Source organism: Cygnus atratus, chromosome 29 (assembly GCF_013377495.2).
Source record: "Cygnus atratus isolate AKBS03 ecotype Queensland, Australia chromosome 29, CAtr_DNAZoo_HiC_assembly, whole genome shotgun sequence".
NCBI lineage: Eukaryota > Metazoa > Chordata > Aves > Anseriformes > Anatidae > Cygnus > Cygnus atratus.
In genome coordinates this window covers 712,260-731,528 of record NC_066390.1, presented here as the reverse complement: position 1 = coordinate 731,528, position 19,269 = coordinate 712,260, and the positions used below count along the sequence as shown (strand labels likewise).

Sequence of the window (19,269 nt, the reverse complement as noted above, 5' to 3'; positions counted from 1 at the left end):
GTGGTGGAGCAGACACAGACCCGGGGGAAGGAGGGAGAGACACAGGCAGGGCAATCACACACCCTTAGGAAACCCGGCAGCAAGAGGAGGGGAGGAAGAGGAGGAGGAGGAGGAGGAGGGTTGTGTCCCACCATAGCCCCATGGCAGGGCAGACCCCCCTAGCTTTCACCTCGCAGGGGGCCAAGGCGCAGAAGGCGCCCAGCCTGCACCACTCGCCGCAGCGGGGGGGCTCCCACCCAACCCGGCACACGAGGGTGGTGGGCATCCCTCTGCGCCTCAGCACCGACCCCAGCATCTCCTGTCCCAGGCCCAGCCCTGGCAGGGTTAACAGCCCTGGAGTCCCACTGTGGAGGAATGTGATGTCAGGGCTGGATTAGCCCATGCAGCCGAGATCCCAGCCGATAGACCAGCAGCGCAGCGCTGAGCTGTGTGTGGCACAATCCATCAACCCGCCCAGCACAGCCCCCAGCGTGGGGGGCCTGGGGGAGGGCTCTGTGTGTGTATGCGTGGGGGCATCTGTGCTCCTGTAAGTGTGTCTGCCTGTATGAACGCACAGGTTTGGCCATCTGCGTTTGCACATGTGGGGAGGGATTTTTGTTTCTGTGTATGGTTGAGGGAGGTGCTTGTGTGCAAGCACTCATACATGTATGTGTTTGCACGCACACTTGCACACATGCTTGTGCATGTCTGTCCGTGCGTGCATGCATGTTGGGAGCCACAACGGTAGCTGAGGGGGAGCCGCCACATGTTTGCAGGCCCAGTCACCCCAAACTTTCACTGGGTGAGAGAACAAGGGAGGGCCAGAGCAGAGAGAGGCAGACAGAGGGTTCCAGCAGAGCAGCAGGGCCTCAGGCACAGAGATGCCCCAGATCACCGCTGCACCGCCCAGGAGAGGGGCTAGGCATCCCACCCCCCCGAGGTTGGCTCCAGCCCTGGGACAGGGTGGGCACAGAGCCCTTGCCTGCACCCTGCAGCCCTCCTCTCCACTGTCTTGTGACCTCAAGGTCAGCCACATGCCCAATTGGTTTAACCCTAGAGGGTTTTATGAAAAACATTGATCTGGCCTAAGATCTGCCCTCCCACTCTGGGGCAGCAGTTCAGATGGAGCCACCACCGGAGCAGTTCTGCAGACACAGAAGGGGAACGCGGCAGAGGGCCAGGCTGAGCTGCAGCACACACAAGCCAGCAGCAAGGCTGGGAGAGAGAGGGCTCCGGGGAGCCAACACTCCCTCATGCCAGCGACAGTCCAGGACCAAGGGGACACGTCCCAGATGCCTCCCAGGGCAGCATCTGGCAGGGTTAATGCACTCCTCCCCAGCTACTGTGTCTCCTCCATGCCACGCAGCCTTCCCACGTGCCACTGTGCTGCTGGAAATGGGCAAATGCCATCGACAGTGGGGCAAATGGGGTGAAATTCCCTTCTGGAAGAAGCCCCTATTCCCTGCTCTGGGACTGAACCGGGGCCAGGCTTGTCTGCACTGGGGGAGCTGCATCCCCTGGCCCCACATGCTTTCTCATCTCTGTCTCCAGCAAAACTGACGTGCAGACCTCCCGCTCAGCTGCCTTGCTCTGCATCCGACCCCGCTGTTAGGCCAGGCCTTTAGGGCGAGCCCAGACACCCCTGCAAGGGGCAGCTAATCTGCCCAGGACCGCAGCTGCCACAAAGCACATTGCTTCAGGTTCAGGGGGTCTGAAAGGGGACGATGCAGGGTCGCGATCCCATGCTGGTGTGGGCTGCCAAGCTCATTCCAAGGTGGTCCTTTGCCTGGAGAAGATAAGGCAGAGAAGGAACCAGCTCTGGGGAAAGGCTACACATGTGTGGAGGGAAAGGGGCAGAGACATCTGTGCCAGGACAGACGTGGGACATCCTCTGCTCATTTCTCCCTCTTTCCCTCTCTAGCCTTCAGAAAATGTAACACATCCCCACTCCCCATCCCATGCCAAAATTCTTCTCTGCCCTTTGCACCACTTTCAGAAAGGGCCAGAGGTCCCTCCCCAGCCCACCCATCCCTCCAGCAGCACAGCCTTATGCAAGCCACAGTACACCACCACCCGTACGTCATTTCTCAAGGAGGGGGGGGTGCGGGGGGGGGGGGGGGGGGCAAAAAATCCAGCCCCTCACTCCTACATGCATCCACACCCATTCCTGATCATGCTCCGACGTGCCTCCAGACACGTTAACACATGCTAACACACGTGTGCTCTGGGAGGAGAGGCCAGCTGGGGTGCAGCCCTGGCTGCCCAGTCTCCGGTGTATCCCAGGGCACAGGCAGGCAGCAGAGGAAGGCTGCAGGTGGGAGCTCGCAGCTCCGCATTCCCCTGTAACACAGGGGCTACCGGCCCTCAACCACAAGCCGAGCAAGTCAGGAAGCCACAGCAAGCTGGGCAGGAGCGGTGACGCTTGATAGGTGGTCCTGGGGCAGGCAGGCAATTGTCATGGGCTCGTATGTTGTTTGCTTTGGCCCCCAGTGCATACTACCCCTGCAAATTGCTCCCATAAAGCCACTTCCCTGGCCCCTGCCTTCATTGGGCTGGGGTCTGGGTGGGGCCAAGGTTTTGGGGTGAGGGTAAGGAGGGTGCAGACATGGCAGCAGCTGCTATAAGGAATTTTTATACTTCCCTCTTCCCTTCCCAGTGCTGGAGGGAAACAGCAAAATTGAACATGTGGGACCCATAAAAGCCCAGCTCTGAGTCATAGCTGTAAGAGACCCTGCCAGGCACAACTCCTTCCCATAGCATCAGGGAATCACCCCACAGCCCGCAGCGCTCATGCGTTACACTAAGGGACACCCCTAGAATAGGGGCAGCAGCACAGGAAACCTTGCCTTCCCAAGGGAGGGAAGGTAGGACAGGGCAGGCACTCAGACACGCTGTCATCTGTCCTCCTACTGCAGCCAGTGAAGTTCACATCGAGCCTGTTCCCACCCCAACAGTTCCATTCTGCAGGATTCCTCAGAATGGGGCAGGAGTATGTCCAGGACATCTTCAGCAGTCATTAAAGCATTAAATACGCAACAGTAGTGCCCTTTAAGCTGTAGAACTGCTTGCTGAGCGGTGGAGTAAGGTAAGCACAGCACTTGGGCATTTAAGAAGTTACTCCTTCTTTGGAGCAGGAGACCCCTGCTTGGGGGGGCGGAGGGGGGGGGGGGGGGTTGTCCTCCTGCCATACCCAAAAGCTGGGGCATGTTCCTCTCCCAACGTATCTGCCACTGTTGGAGGTGAGTGGCGCAGACCCCTGCTCTTCCCGTTCCTTGAGCAGAGCCCCACTCTGCCCATCGCAACCCCAGGGCTCAGAGCCACGCTCTCTGCCATCAGCCAGGGCTTTGCTCCCCCCAAGATCAGGGGTAGGAATTTGAGAAGGGGTGGGAAATGGATGTGTGCTTGCACTACATCTGGAAGCACACACACACACACACCAGTCTCAGACCCGGATGCAGCAAAGCTGAAACCTGACTCTGTGTTTTTGCTGCTTGTTCCCAATCTGTGGCAGCTATTTTATCAGCTGTTCGCCTTGTTATTCTGCAGCTTCTGAAGGGTTTTGATGTGCCATAAGGATGGGGAACAGGGGGGTACAGTTGCCGTGTTCCTGTAAGGATTTCTGTAGGATGGGGTTTTTCTCAGTCCTTACCAAGAACCCACCCAGTGGACCCTTGGTATTTATCACATCACTGGAATTGATAAACACCAGAAGATATCAAGAGAAACTGAGGCATGCAGACAAAGAGACTCCAGTCCCAGGGATACAAGAGACTGACCAGGTAGATAAATGTGCACACATGTACAGGTATATACAAACAGGCCCCTCGATACATGCATCTGTAGGTGTGCATGCAGACACACAGATTCATACATGCCCCAGGGAATGCTCTGGGTGCAGGAACTCTCATTCTGACCAACTCCTGGGCATTAGAGGATTCCCTCTTCCAGTATGTCAGTAGAGATAGACAAGGACAGGCCCACTGTAGAAGGCAGGCAAGAAATCAACACAAATACCCTTTAGTGAAAGCCACATCACGTGTGGAAATGTGTGTATGGGTTCACATATGTCTGCATGCATATGTGAGTGTGTGTACATACGAGGCTGCTTACATGTACAGGTGTATGGATGTGCAAGGCTGTACACGCTTGTACAGCACACTGAAGTGGTGGGGAGAATCACACTGGCCAGGGAAAATGAGCTGGCCCTGCGGCTGGCGTTCTGAGATGCAGTGTGTCCCTGACAGCATCCCTCTTTTGCACGGGAAGGGCCCTCGTGGCTCCCGCCCACCTGCCCACCCACTCTCCGCACGCTCCAGAAGTGAACTGCAAATCCCCTCCAAGCCCAAGCTCAACACCCACCTCCCAGGCTGCACCGACGCGACAACACACGTCACAAGGTGTCCACGCTGACTCACACCCCCAGATGGAAACTTCCCTGCTCCGGGGAGATCTCAGCCAGCTCCAGCACTGCCAAACACAGCTCACTGCCCCCCCTCCAACTACACCAGCCACGGGGGTCTGGTGGCCTTCGACTCCAAACCTGCTCCCAATTTTCTGCTCACCTTTTTGACAGAAAAGACCCTGGTATGGGGAGGGGAGACACAACCCTCCCCGCAGAGCAACCAGGGAGATGGTGACAAGCACATGCCCTGAGGGCCTCCGGAGCCCACTCATGAGCATTGCTGGGAGCTCAAGCACACGGTGGGAGCTGGGCTGGCACACGCACGAGGGTGTGTGTGCACGGGGTCCTGCTAGGGATGTGCCACCCTCTTCAGAGGTGCTAGGATCCTCAGTAGCTCCAGAGCTGGTGGGTCCTGCCAGGCACAGGGAGTTCTGGTGTGGATCCCTCCCAGGGTCTGAACCTCCAGCTGACCCCCTTGCCTTGATGACTGACATCGATGCTACTTGCACTGGAAAAGGCTCAAGGGAGGGCATGGGCCAACCCAGCTAGCGTAATGCAGGGACAAACGCATCAATAAACCAGCTTCAGACACCCGCAACAGCACAGAAAGGACAGTAGGTGCCTTTGCCACCATCCCCTGTCCACCACAGAAGCAGGGAAAAGTTTTCCCAGGTCTGAGTTTCCGAAGGAGAAAGTTCATCCGTCTGCTTCCTCCTCCCTTCTCCCCAGTCTGCCCCTGCACCAAAACCCAGTGCTCTCCTCCCTCAGGAAGCTGCATCCATCAGCTCAGGTTTGGGCACACATCCTACAGAGCGGGGCGGGGAAAAACTCTGGTGTCTGGGCGTCCAGCTGCTTCTGCGGGGCCCCCGCAGCTGGGCACAGGATCCTGGCTGTGGCTGGAATATCTTCTAGTTTTCCAGACTCCAAACATGGCATTGCAAACGCCCCAGACATCCAGTCCCACTCAGACCCAGCCGCCTGCCTCTCCATCCTCGTAGGAGAGATGCAACCCTCAGGCTGTCGCTGTCACGCTGAGTCCCCCCCATTCTGGTTAGGGACCATCTGGACCTCATCTGTGTGTGCAGGGCCTGACCCAGGGCACCACAACACAGTTCTCTGGAGAAACGTTTCCTCTGCCTTCAGCATCCCTGGACCCCTGGCTCACCGAGGGCTTGGAGAAATGTGGGCAGCCTTGCAGTGAATTCTGCTTAAACCCCAGAAAGGTGGCCCTATGCCCAAACACGTTCAGCCAGCTCACACTCAGCTGCAGGCTGGGCTGATCAAGTCTCACGATGTCCTGCTCAGGTGCCTCTCACGCAGACGAGGAGGCTGGTTCCCTCCCGCTCCTCTGCGCCATGCTCAGCCCTGGGCAGCCTCCTCCGCCAGCCCCGGACTCCTGATCCCAGCCAGGGGTTGACACGGAGACAACGCCTGAACCCAGCAGTCCCGGAGCCTTTAGCACGGGGGCGAAAGGGCTGGCAACCAGTGAGGCACCAGAGATGCCTGGAGCCACCCACCGGAGAGCTCAGACCTGTCCTTAGCTGCAGGGGGACTTGGGGCTGAGGTCCCCCACCCAACACACCTGCCCCCAGCCCCATCTCTCTGAGTACTGAAGCCACCAGCAGTCCTTGCGCAGGAGGACCGACGGACATTCGGAACGTGCACAGACAAGGACCCCAGGTGTTCCACAAGTGATGTGAAAAAGCAGCTCTGCCCTCCCCGCAGAACCAGAGGGGTTTCCCTGGGCACGACACTTCTTTGGCCACTTCTGTGGGCCGCACAGGGAGGGCAGAAGTGATGCTCCAGGGTCTGTGGGGCAAGGGCTCAGAAGCCCAAGTGCACCGGGGCCTGGGTGTTCTGCTGCGGGTTCTGGGAGGCTCCTGAGGGTGTCCCCAGGCCTCACCCCAGCGAGATGCTGCGCACACAGCCCGGCAGGCTGCCAGGGGAGCCCCTGCGCCCCCTTGGCTCAGCACCAGACACCTCTCCCCTTGGAGCCTTGCCCAGGGCGCCCAGAACTCTCCGAGCTGTGTGGGCCAGGCCAGCCAACTCCTTCCTTGCCCTGCCGGGGCTGCAGAGGCCCAAAAGGTGGCTGGCGGAGGCCCCCACGTACACCACCACACCCGGGGCAAGAAGGCTCCGGCTGGCCAGGAGCTCTCAGCAGCGATGCGGGTGGCCCTGCTCGTGGTTCCTGCGCGTCCTGGAACCTTCCCGCAGCTGCTGCGTCACGCGGGCTGGGGCAGAAACTTCCACCCGGCCGCTGCTCTCAGCCCGACACCCTCGACCGGGCAGCAGCAGAGCACCCATGGACGGGGCTGCGGGAACCCTGCATCCCCTGCTCGGGCCACCCAGAGCTTGGGTGGCCTGGCAGAGCAGGCCCTCCCAGCCGGTGCACGAAGCCCGCTGGGGCCGTGAGGGCGTGGGAGTGGGTGCGAGCTCCTCTGGACGTGTTCGGGTGCACGGCGAGCCTGGGGAGCTCCGCTGGCCGCACGGCACCGCCCGGCCCGGCTCGGCCCCGGCCGCTCCCCAGCACGGTGCGACCCCCCGGCTCGCCCCCGGTGCCCCGTGCGGGGAGCCCGGCGGGGGTCCCCCGGGGGATCCGGCGCCGTCCGGTCCCGCGGCACCTCCAGCAAACCGAGCCCACGGCCCCAGCACCCCCGACGGCCCCGGCGGCTCCTACCTCCGAGCGGCCCCCGCCGGTCCACGCTCCCCCTTCTCCCGGCTGCGGCTCGGGGCCGGCGAGCAGCGGCACATCCAGGGGGGTCCCGGGCTAGGGACGGGACGGGGCGGCCCCTACCCCCCTCCTTCCCTAGCACTTCCCCGACCGCGCTCCCGCTCCTCCCCGGGCGGCCGGAGCAAGTTGCCGGAGCCCCGCGGGGGCGGCGCGTCCCGGTAAAAGTCGCGGCGCGCCGGGGAGCCGCTCCGCCAAGTCGGGCGGCGGCGGCGCCGAGCCCGCTCGGGACGGAGACCCCGGCCGGGAGTGCCGCCGGTCCCAGCCACTCCGAAAACCCGGGCTGGATCGTGCACACGCGCGCACGCGGGGCACGCGCGCCCGCCACGGGGCTTGCACACGCGCGGGGCCCCGGCGCGCCCCGCAGGAGCACGGCCTCGCAGGGCGGCCCGGCGCGCTCACGGCCGTGCACCCCGTGAAGCCGGTACCCTGCGTGCACACATGACTTGGTGCACACACGAGTCCGTGCACACACGAATCTGTGCACAAACAAGTCCGTGCTCACACAAATCCATGCACACACAAGTCTGTGCACACACAAGTTTGTACGCACACAAGTTTGTGCGCACATGAGTCTGCGCACACAAGTTGGTGCACACACACACGTACCAATGCAAACACACAGTTGCAGGCGTGTACATGTGGCGGTGTGCATGTGCGGCAATGCACACAAGTCCATGCACACACGAGTTCATGCACACACACATGCACCAAAGCAAACGCACGGTTGCAGGTGTGCATGCGCGGCTGAGCACACGCATGGCTCACACACATAGGGCATGTGCGCCCACATGCCTTCATGTGTGCCTCAAGTTGTGCCAGGGGAGGTCTAGGTTGGAAATGAGGACACATTTCTTCTCAGAAAGAGCGGTCAGGCGTTGGAACGGGCTGGCCAGGGAGGCGGTGGAGTCACCATCCCTGGGGGTGTTCACAGAAAAGTTGGAGGTGGTGCTTAGGGACATGGTTTAGTGGGTAACATTGGTTGTAGGGGGGTGGTTGGACCAGATGATCTTGGACAGCTTTTCCAACCTTAATTATTCAATGATTCTACACAAGTGCAACCTGCACGCATCTGTGCAGCCACTCAAATGTGTGCACACGGGGGACAAGCAGAGGGCCACGTGCACGGACACCCCTGAGCACATGCATCTGTGCAAACTTGTGCACAGAAGCACACACACATGCTTTTGCATGTATAAACACACACTTGCACGCACAGCACACACTTGCACACAGAGCACATGCACATGTAGGACGCGGCACCAGCAGCCAACACCCCTAACGCCCAACCTGGCCCTGGTGAGGCGGCGCGCCAGGGTGCCAACACCTATCAGCCCAGCCAGGAGAGGTCAACCCTCCAAGGAAGGGAGCAGGCAGAAGGGTGACACCTCAAACTGACACCTCCCAGCAAGACAGCGAGGGCTCAGCATTGCACCTCACCCAGGCACCGCTGGGCTCCAGACAGAGCATGGGCGCAGCAGCAGCTGCGCGGACGCTGCCATCCCCAGCACCGGAGCTGCAGCCCCACAGGAGCAGCCCCATCCGCCCAAGGGGAGCCTCGGCAGGCCAAAAGGCAGCTGTGACCACGGCAAGCTCCTCTGCTGCCGGGGACGCCCTGAATTGCTTCGTGGTTTGGGGGGGAACCGCTGGGACTGCGCTTGGCAGGAAGCTCCGTGTCCTGTGCAGTCTGGGGGGCTGCAGTGGTCTGGCAGAGGCCTGTGGCAGGGACACCGCAGGGCACGAGGCTGAGCAGGGAAGCAGCACATGTGACCCTGCGTCCTCTGGGGTCACTGCTGTGGCCGGGGAGGTGGCGCGGCTGGGCACAGCAGAGCCGCAGCCAGGGACCGCCGGGGCCGCTGCAGCTGGGCATCCCCCTGGGCACGCCGAGGGGGTGCACAGAGCACCCCCGCCTCAGCACCCGGGGGGGTGCGGGCCAGCGACCCCTGGTGGCACTTCGGGAGGTGGCCCTCTCGAGGGAGAGGGGCTGGGTTCCCAGACCGTCGCGGGGCTGGGGAGGACGTGGGGCTGGGGGCTCCTCTGGCCCCTACCTGGAGGTGCAGGGGGCCCAGCGAGTGGGGCAGCGGGGCGGGGGCTCTTCCTCCAGCCGAGGAGCCTTCTCCACCTTTGCCCTATTTGTGAGGCTGCAGCTGGGGCGCTCCTGGCCTGCGGAGCCCCCACGTTACCCTTCCCACCAGGGTCCCACTGTGGGGGAGCAGCTGGGCAGATCTGGAAACCCAGCCTTTCTCCCCAGGCCTCCCGGGGGTTGCAGTGCCCTATGTCTCTGCCCAAAGACCCTGAGATGCTGGGTGCAGGCTGCGTCTTGGCATCACCTTACCTCCAGCAACGATGCTCCACAACCTCTTTCATCCCTCCGGCCTTTGCAGTGAGTGCTGTTCAGCTGCGTCAGAGGATACGCCCCTCATTGCCACCTGGAAATCCGCCTGCCTCCCCATCCTGGGAGCCGCTGAGGTGCCCAGTAATCCCCCCAGGGCTGCCCTGATGTCTCCCCTCCTCATCTGGCCACAACGTCTGTGGCTCACCCAGCCTTCTCCCAGCCCAGAAGCTTCCCTGGCCACCTGGTTGCATGGCCCATAGCCTGGCTGCCCCATCCCAGCAGTTCTGGCAGCACCGGTGCCTGCAGTTGAGCCTCCCAGACATCACCCAGAAGTTTTCCCACTGCATTGACTGTTCCTGGGGTACCAGTGGTGGAGGGGTGAGGGTAACACACACTGGTGGGGGCAGAGAGCACCTTGAGGGCCCCCCCATTGGTGATTTTCATTTGCATACACCCCCCAGTCGCCATCACGGCTGTACTTCCTTGCAGGGGCAAAGTCAAGTCACACGCCACCTTTGTGGCGCAGCGCAAAAGGCGAGCAGAGAGTCAGGGCTGTCGCAGCTCAGGGGGCTGCAAAGCATTCTGCCCCCTACCTCAGATGGGTCCCATGCCCCAAAAGGGGTCTGTGCAGCCAGCCCCTTCCCCAACACAGCACAGCGCAGCTCAGCCTCATCCAGCACATGGGGTCTGCACGTAGCCAGGTCCGGACGCACACCAGGGAAGCGTTGCACAGCGCTGGTGCCTGCACTGAGGAGGGGACAAGGGTGCTTGAGCGAGAGCTAGAAACAGGACCCAGGGGCTGCTGGGGTTGCAGAGGGGTGGGGGCAATGAGACGGAAGTGAATTTCTCACCTGGCAGCACTGCTTTCCCTTGCTGTTTGTTTTTACACCGAAGGTCAGTCCCCACTGTGCCGGCGGGTTGCCACAGTGATTCAACACTGGCCCTAGGTGCAAGAGGCTATTTCAGGGAAAGTGGCCTTTGCCCACCTGCTCCCAGCCAGAACGTGACAGCGTGTGTCAATGCCAGCAGGGCACAGGGGGGACACAGGTTGATCCCCCCCACCCCCCAGACATGCTTGTGCCTCGGGAGCCTGCTCCCTCCTGCAGCTCTGCCCCTGCCCCATTTCCCCTAGTCCTGCTGCAAAGGTGCAAAGCTGTGGAGCCCCTGCCTGGAGAGCCCACGTGGGAGCTCCAGGCCCAAGGCATCCTGCAGGGAGGATGGCATGCTCAGAGCACCCGCGTGTGCTCAGTCTTCTGAAATGAGACCTAGGCTTGTCGTCGGGTGGGCACATGCCCACTCCTACTCTGTGCTGGGTCTCAGCCGTCCCCAGCTGCAGCCAGCTCTGTCCTACTCTCCAGGACAATGCCGCCCATGTCCAGTGCAAGCCTCGAAGGTGACGGGAGCTCTGCCATGCTCGCAGCCTGACCTCAGAGCCTCTTAGCAGGATTACCCCGACTGTGGGCACTCTGTGTTCCTTGGCATTAGCCCGTCCTCCCAGTGCCCCCGCATGTCATCACGCACTGGTATCCAGCATACCACAGGAGCAGCTTTCCGGCACAACGCGTGGCCACAGCTCTGGGAGATGCTCTCTGCGCTGACTGCTTGGGACCCCCAGAGCAGAGGAACAACATGGGGATGACAGCATGAAAGAGAGACTTCAGGAGACACATCAGTTCCCAGCCATGCTCGTAAAAGACCACTCCTTGCATCAGTTTCCCTCTCCGCTGTCCAAGCCTGGCCCAAACCCTTTTCCTGCCAGCTGCCCCCATCCCAGTGAGGGGTGAGCGGTGGTGGCACTGCTGCCCAGGGAGGTCCCAGCACGAAGGGAAGGTGGCAGTGCCTGTACACCCCTCTTGCCCCCCAGCCCCCGGCACCATCTGGGTCCTCGGGTGCCCTTGGACTGCTGTGGGGCATCAAGTCCCGGAGCAGCAGCCCTGAGATAGGGCCAAGGTGGTGGGTGCAGGTGAGAGGCGTTGCCTGCCTGCCAGTTTTGTAATATGCGTAAGCTGCTCAGCAGCTTTGCTTCTGAGCTGAGTGACCCTGGCTAAGCTGTCAGGAAAGACCTACCATGGCCTGGGCACCGCGCGGGGCCAGCCCTGCCCGCCCACACTTCCATGGTCCTGCACATCCTCCCTCCTCGGGACTTGCCCAAAGCCACCCACCCCTTCCCCAGGGGTGACTCCTGTGGCCACGCAGGCCCAGGTCAGTTTTGCCACCAGCGCTGAGCCCCCTTGGTGGAAGGGATGGGTACGCAGATCCCCCCGGCAGCTCTCGGCCACCAGACCCCAACCATGCCATATCCCCCACCCCACAGTTAATCTCGGCCTCCTGCTTAGGAAAGTTAAAGCGGCTCAGAGCAGGGCCAGATGATCAGCAGGATTAGACTTAATGGTACCCCTGCAGCCAGCTCAGCACCTTGCCTCGGGGCTGGCGGGTCAGCGTGTCAGTGTGTCAGTGAGTCAGCATCGGCACTCCCCCCCAAGGGACACACGCGTTCAAGGCTGCGAGGAGGGCACTGTGCTGCTGGCAAAGGAAAACCGGATACCGGGCATCCCTGCAGGACGGCGTCCCCCATCAACTGTGCTAGCTAGAGCCATAGCGCTGGTACAAGGAGGGAGCAGGGAGACCTCAAAATCTTAGTGCGTGTCCCCGTGCGCTTACCTGAAGCCCACATCTGCTTCTCCTGGCATCTGTATGGCAGCGTGTGCTATTGGGGAAGCACAGACACTACCAAGGGGCACCACTTTGTGAGCAGCACACCCACTGGAGCTGTTGGAGAGCCTGCAGGGTTGAAGCATCCTGCAGGGGTTGTTGGCTCTTCCTCACGGGTGGGGATATTTTGAGGAGCGTGGGCCATGGCCATGCTGCCCCACAGCCTGGGGGGCTGCCCACTGCAGCTGGCTGATGAAAGCTGCCCTTTGTCCGCTTGCAGGGCACAGCACAGGGCCAACCTGGGAGATCAAGTGGGTTTGTCCCCAGATAAAACAGCCCCAAACTGAGCTTTGAGCAGGTGCTTGCGCAACAAGGACCCAGGTTAGCCATGTGAGATCCTGGGGGGATGAGCGGGGGCGCTGCCTTCCACTCCAGGAGCCCCCCCATCCCGAATTGCACAGGAGAACCCCCATCAGCCACCAGCTTGTGCATCACCAGCCCCCGTGACTGGCTGCTATGGGTTGAGGATGGGGTCACTGGCTAGCGTTTAGGGTGGCTACGAGAGGGGACTGGGCTGGGTGCAATTGGGGGGGGTCAGTGAGAGGTGATTAGGGTGGGGGTTTCTGGTATTTGCAGTGGGGTCACAGGATTTCGGGGGAGAGGCTGTGGCTTGCCATCCAAGGCCATCCTCCCAGGGCCAGAGCTCCCAGAGCTGTGCTATATTGAGCTCCTCTCGGGTTTGATCTGTGTGGAAAACAGCATCTTTGGGGGGGTATGGCCCCCCAACTCTACCTGCTCTGCTGGGAAATTGTTCCTCTGGTGCTCATGCTACAGGCCACCCCCCTTTAGTCCCCACAGTGAGGTGCTATATGGTTCCCAGCCCCTGCCCTGCTCCTGGGATCCCCTGCCACAGGGGCTCATGGCGGGAAGAGCCCCCTGCACAGCCCTGCTCACAGCCTCTGTCCAACACCCCATAGCACCCAGGGAGCCCCAGAAGCAACGAAGGCCCCCTTGCCTCCCAACACAGCAGTGCTGCCCCCAGTTGCAGCAGTTTACAGCCCGTGCACTGCTCCAACACCCCCAGCACCCAACATCCTCCCAGCCAGAGCCAGATCAGAGCTGAGCAAGCCCAGGGCCAGGGGTTGGACCTTCTGGTCAAGTAGGACCATTTCCCTCACCCTGGTGGTGCCAGGAGAAAGCACTCAGAGCCTGGACATTGTGTTTCCACCCATTTATTGGGAAAGCTGCACCGAAGTATTAAAATAAATTAAAAGCACAGAGCACATGGGTGCATTGCATACATGAGCACCAGGAAGACAAAGGCAGAGTAGGATCTTCAATAGAGATGTGGGTAGACAGGACAGAGCACCAGGGAGTCCCAATTGCTGCAGAAACCTTTATGATAAAGTAGTAATAGCTGCAAAACTAGAGGTACAAAAGAAAAAAAAAAATCTGCACCTTTAATACAGCCTTAAAGGCAAAGTCTGACACAGACCTCCCTGTAAGGAGGCACTGGGTTGGAAGAAACCTGACTGGTGGGGTGGACAGCAGGGAAGAAAAGTTCGAAGCCCAGGGGAATGAGGGTGGAAGTGCATGGGAGCTGGCCAGGAAGCAAGGCCATCCTTCACAGCTGCATATCCTCCTGGGAGCAGAGGACTGCATCTTGCCGTTGTGGTTTTGGGGTCCTTGGCAAAGCCACACCCTTCATCCTCTGCTTTCCGGCCTCTTATTTGTGCCTCACTCCCCTGTCCCCAACAATAGCGTAGATTTGATGCGAGATTTGCTATAGTGGGGGAGAAAAGCAGGACTGCCTCTTGTCCCCCCAAGTTTCTCCGCTTTGAGGAAACAGACCCATTCCCCATCCCACACCATGCTCCCCATTGTGCCGCAGTCAGCCTGCAGCCCAAGGGAGCTTCTCCCCACGCAGTCCCCACCAGAGAGACAGTCCTGGAGGAGGGGGAACCCAGAAGTGCTCCCCCAGCCCTAGCTACAGCCACAGGCATCAACAATCATGTCAGGAATGTCAGTCTTGACAATGTTGCTGTTGCGATCGAAGTAGAGGACAGAGAGAGGCCGGCGTCGTGTGGGCACACAGCAGGAGTGCCCCGATGCCTGGATGTTGTTAGCTTTGACGAGGTTGAAGACGGCTGTATGGAAGGAAGATGCCATCCCAGGGCTGCCTGCCACGTGCAGAGGGCACTGGCCCACACAGTAGTTTATCTGGTAGCCCTCAGGCTTAATGATCCAGTCGTTCCAACCAATGTCACGGAAATCCACGTAGTAGTCCTTGCGGCAGCAGAGGTTGGAGTTCTGGCTGCAGCGGAGGCTGCGCTTGGCCACACGGTGTCCCAGCTCCCGCACCTTTGCCTCAGCCACCAAGAAGGGCTGGTGGGACTGGGTGGCATTGACTATGGCCACCACATCACCCCTGTCCCCACGGCTTTCCAGTTCCAGCCGCAGGGTCCTGTGTTCTCCCCTAAAGAACCTCTGCAGGGCAGGCATGAGGGAGAAGGTGCGCCAGCCGCTGCCCTTGGTGCTCAGTCGACGCTCACTCAGCAGCGTGCGATTTCCCCCCACCGCGTCACCATTCCCACCAGCCAGGAAGATGCTCAGGGTAAGGTTGGCTACCAAGTCTCTGGGAACTTGCAGGTAGAGCCAAAGTTGAGCTTGCAGGATGTGAACGTCCTGGTCTTGCGTGCGAGTGAACTGGAACTGCAGCCCCATGCCAGAGGGAGACGTGGGCTCTGAGGGGAGAGAGGAGAGAGAAGGTGAATGCTGAAGGAGGATGCTGGGGGAGGTGAGGCTGCAGCAGCATCATTAGGGCTGATCTTCTGGCTTCTTTTTGGGGAAGACCTATAAAACTCCTTCCCTCCACACAGGGTCTGTCCCTCCCTTCCCTGGGGATGCTCCCTGGGAAGGCTGCCTGTGTGTGTGTGCAACGAGGGACTGTCCCACCCTGCCTGGCAGAAAGGACTCAGAAGGGGGCAACAGGGACCTGCTCTCACCTGGCCCTTCCTTTGCCACACAGGGCAAGGCTGGAGGGTCCCTGCAGCCCCCCCAGTCCCACTACCCAGGCACCCTGATCGTCAGGAATGGGCCAGGCACTGCAGCACTACAGGCACAAGGACCTGAGCAGCCAACGCAGCAGCGAGAGAGGGGCCACGTCTCACCAGCAGCTCCGGGAGCCCTCCGGCACACGGCAGGTGCCCGAAGGAACAATCCCGTTACTGGCTGCTTGGCTCCGGGACCCCCACCTCGCTGCGAGTGGGTGGCCAGCAGTGGCTCCGCAGTCCCCCGAGGGTCGCAGGCTGCACACCCACCCCGGGGCTCCCCAGGATAGGGGGCACCGTGCCCCGGCTGTCGCGCAGACCCGGGGACCTCCCCCGGGCCGCCACCGGCCGCAGCCCAGCCGGGATGCCCGCTCCTCGGCTGCTGGGCTGAACCCCCCGGGGATCGCTGCGGGTCCCCGGGGAGCCCTGGCACCCACCTGGCTCGGCGAAGCTGATGATCTCATAGCCCCGCTCCTCGGCGTCGGGGCCCCGGCGAGCACCGGCCGCTTGCAGGCGCCGCACGGCGCGGGCCACGGCGGCTCGGGGCACGGCGTGGGCGAGCCTCGGCCGCTCCCGGAGCCGCAGCTTCTCCAGGAGCTGCCGCTTGGCCGCCTCCTCCAGCAGCCGCCGCTCCGCACCGGCACCGCACGACGGGCACCGGGGCTCCGCCGCCGCGCACAGCACCGCCGCCAACAGCAGCCACGGACCCGCGCCCCGCGTCGCCATCGGCACCGATGGGACCGGGACCGGGACCGGGACCACGAGTGGTGCGGAGCCGCCCGCCCGCTTTGGGCACCTGCAGCCGGGGGCGGGCCCGGTGTCCCCCCGCCATTGGCCGGCTCACCTGCCCGTCCCGTCGGGTTGCGGCCGGGGCGGGAGATTACCGGGATTAGCCCCCCCCCGCGGCAGGGGTAAGGGGGGGACGATGCCTTGTGGTGCAAGGGAAGGGGCTTCGAGAGCACTGGGACGCCCCCCACGTCCCCGCGAGAGGGGTCCCCGGGTCGGCCGCGGGGCTCCCGGGGGAGCGGCTCCAGCCCCCGACCCACGGGGGGCACCGCGGGGGCCAGACACGAGCGGCTGCACGCAGGGGGGGTGTGCACGGGGGGCTTGAGTGTGCACGAGGGAGCTGCACACACCCTGTAGGAACTTGGGATCTGCACGCCTGCAGCTCACCCCACCATCTGCCCAGGGTGCCAAGGGATCCGGCCAGCCCCCCCACAGGGGTCCAGGGTGCTGAGCTCCTCTGCGTGGCCCAAAACCTGCAAGTGAGGGCTGGGGTGAATCCTGCCCAGGTGGAGGAGCGGTGTTTCTGCAGGACTGATCCCAGCTCTACCTGCCTGCCCCCAGAGCCCACAGACCTGTCCCCATGCCCCAGGCATTGCTCCCAACACTCCCCGCAGCCACCCCAGCAGGGCCAGGGCGGTTCATTGCTGACCGAGCACCCTGCAGGGTGCCCAGAACAACTCCTGCAGCTCCTGGGCACTGCTCGCATCTCTGGGCTTTTGCACCCTGACCGTATGATGAGCTGGGGGGGGGACAGGTCTCATGCTTTTCACAGAATGTCTGAGGTTGGAAGGGACCTCTGAAGATCATCTAGTCTACCGCAAGACACTACCCCTTCTTTTCTTCGGACTCACCCCAGGACAGAGCTGGGCAGAGCCAGCCACAGGGCAGGGCAGGTGCATGCTGTGCACCCCCCTCCCCACAAATCTAAATGGATGTCTGTATGTACTGCAGGTTCACGAGGTGGCAGAGAGTGTCACAGCAACCTGACGATGGTCTTCAGATTCTCAGCCCTAGGCGCTGTGCTCAGAGCAGCGCGCACAGCCTGAGTGCAGGGCACAGTCTTGTAGAAACCACTCAAAGTTGGTTCAAGGTGAGATGTTGTGGGAGCAGCAGGAGAGCCCAGCACCCTTCTGCCAGAGCAGGGAACCCGCAGGGTGCACTGGGAACCTGAAACCCAGCCAGGCCTTCGGCCATGTCCTGCACCCGCTGTGCCATGCAGCACTGACTCCAAGGTCTTGACCACACAGAGCCCCTGCCTCTGGCCAAGCACAGAGGTGACGTGTAAACAGAGTGGGCTGTCTGGGAAAAAGCACCCACCGGAGATGATGCAACCACAGTGCAAGGGGTAAAGTTCTCAGCTGGCTGAGCCTGCTGGCAGCTCCCAGAATAGCCCAGGAATGTCAACAGGGAGGAAAGAGTGGGCACAGCGTGGCCTGGGAGCACGGCTCCCACAGGGGCTGTGAGCCACGGCTGCAGGCAGCAGGCAGCCAGCACTGCCTGGGTACCAGCAGGGCTGTGCGTGTGCTGCTTCCAACCAGGCTCTGACACAGGTGCACTGGTGATGCACAGACTCACATACATGTGATGCTGTCACTCCTGCTTGCACACAAAGCACGTCAGCAAGTTTCCCCGTCTGCACACATGCATATGACCACAAACATGCCTGCTTTGTTGCACGCACTTGCTTGCACAGATTGCTCTGCAGTACATACCCAGCTGCATGCTCCCTTGCACACATGCGCTCAGTCTGCCTCCCACATGCTAGGGCACGCACTCAGTTTGTGGACACGCTCTCACGTGCACCTCGTGTCCATGTACCTGTGCTGGAAGTGGAGCATTTCCTTTTGGGCTGTCAGGACAGGTTTAATTCACTGCAGGGCCGGGCTGCTGCTGCCTTCAGCTCATGGGGAGAACTGGGTCCCTGTGGCTGACAGTCCCCACATGGGGACATCCCCACTGTCCCACTGACAGGCGCTGGCTCAGGTACCACGCAGGTGGCCACAGACCAGGGGATCATTGAAGCCTCTGTGTCACCACCACCTCCCAGCCGCCACACCACTTCTTCACATAGACAGAAAAGGGAAACTGAGGCACAATGCCTTCCTGAATTCCTCCTTCCCTGCCAGATCCACAGAGCCAGGGTCAGGGCTGTGGCACAGCACGAAACGGGAGACAAAGAGTTGGGCAAAGAGAGTGAATTGCTTTCTAACCCATCTTCCTTTCCAGGCTGGGGAGCAAGATGTGCCCAAAGGGATGAATCCCTTCGAACCTACCAGGATCCTTCAGGACTAGCCGACCCCATGCAGCTGCTCCCATAAGCACCCATTTCCCTCTAGCTTAGCAAGAGCATCCAATCTGCCCCGCTCCCTCGCACTGCAGCCACGTGCCCCCTCCCACACTCTGGACCGCCAGATCTAGGCCAGGGGTCAGCACGGAGCTGTGAGCGGTTCTTGCACCCATTGCGTAAGCGTGTTGTTGATTAAGCAGTTCCCAGAAAGCAAAGACAAGGGACCAGCCTGACCAAAATACCCGCCCAGGTCCCCCTGGGCCCAGCACTCGCTGCACACATGGCTTCTGGGCCTCCGACCTCGTGTCCGGTGGGGCAAGGGTGGCACCTGCCAACCTGACCTACAGGTGCCAAATGGCTGGGGTAAGCAGGGACCCCCCACGAGCTCACGCACCGGTGCCTGAACATGGCTCCTGCTGTTGTGCCTGTTTCTGCATGGCTCTGCCCACCGATCCCAGCCAAGGAAATGCCAAATCCAGCCAGGACCATGGGTCTGGGACCGTGGCTCCATCACAGAGAAGCTCTCTCCCCACAGGCTGCAAGCCAGTGCCCAGGCTGGCTGCTCGGGGCAGCACCAGCAGGGCTGGTGGCGCAAGGCATCGCAGCGAGTCTTGAAGGCGGTTCCAAAGGCATCAGCTGGGACAGGGCGAGGGGACAGCCTCAACTTGCGCCAGGGGAGGTTTAGGTTAGAAATTAGGAGACGTTTCTTCTCAGAAAGAATAGTCACACTTTGGAACAGGCTGCCCAGGGAGGTGGTGGCGTCACCACCTCTGGGAGTGTTTAAGGAAAGGTTGGAGCCGGTGCTTGGGGACATGGTTTAGTGGGTGATATCGGTGGTAGGGGGACGGTTGGACCAGATGATCTGGGACGGCTTTTCCAACCTTAATGACCTTAATGACTGTATGACACTGCTGTACCCGGGCTTGAGGGCCTGCACCAGACAGGCACCCCGGAGCTGGGGCCCTGCCAGCGGGGCCGGGAAGAGCCGGGTCCAGCAACACCAGGGCCCGGGGCCGGGGGTCGGCGGCCCCCTTGCCCTCACTGCCGGGT

At 61.5% G+C, this 19,269-nt stretch overlaps 1 protein-coding gene across 1 annotated transcript; it reads right to left on the bottom strand.

Moving 5' to 3' along the window:
- Positions 1-14,079: 14,079 nt before the first annotated feature.
- LOC118260180 (inhibin beta C chain-like) lies at positions 14,080-15,872 on the bottom strand. Its single transcript, XM_035570257.1, has 2 exons — positions 15,584-15,872; positions 14,080-14,840 (listed from the first exon to the last, which is right to left on the bottom strand). Exons 1-2 carry the CDS (start codon positions 15,870-15,872, stop codon positions 14,080-14,082), a joined length of 1,050 nt encoding a protein of 349 aa, XP_035426150.1.
- Positions 15,873-19,269: the final 3,397 nt, after the last annotated feature.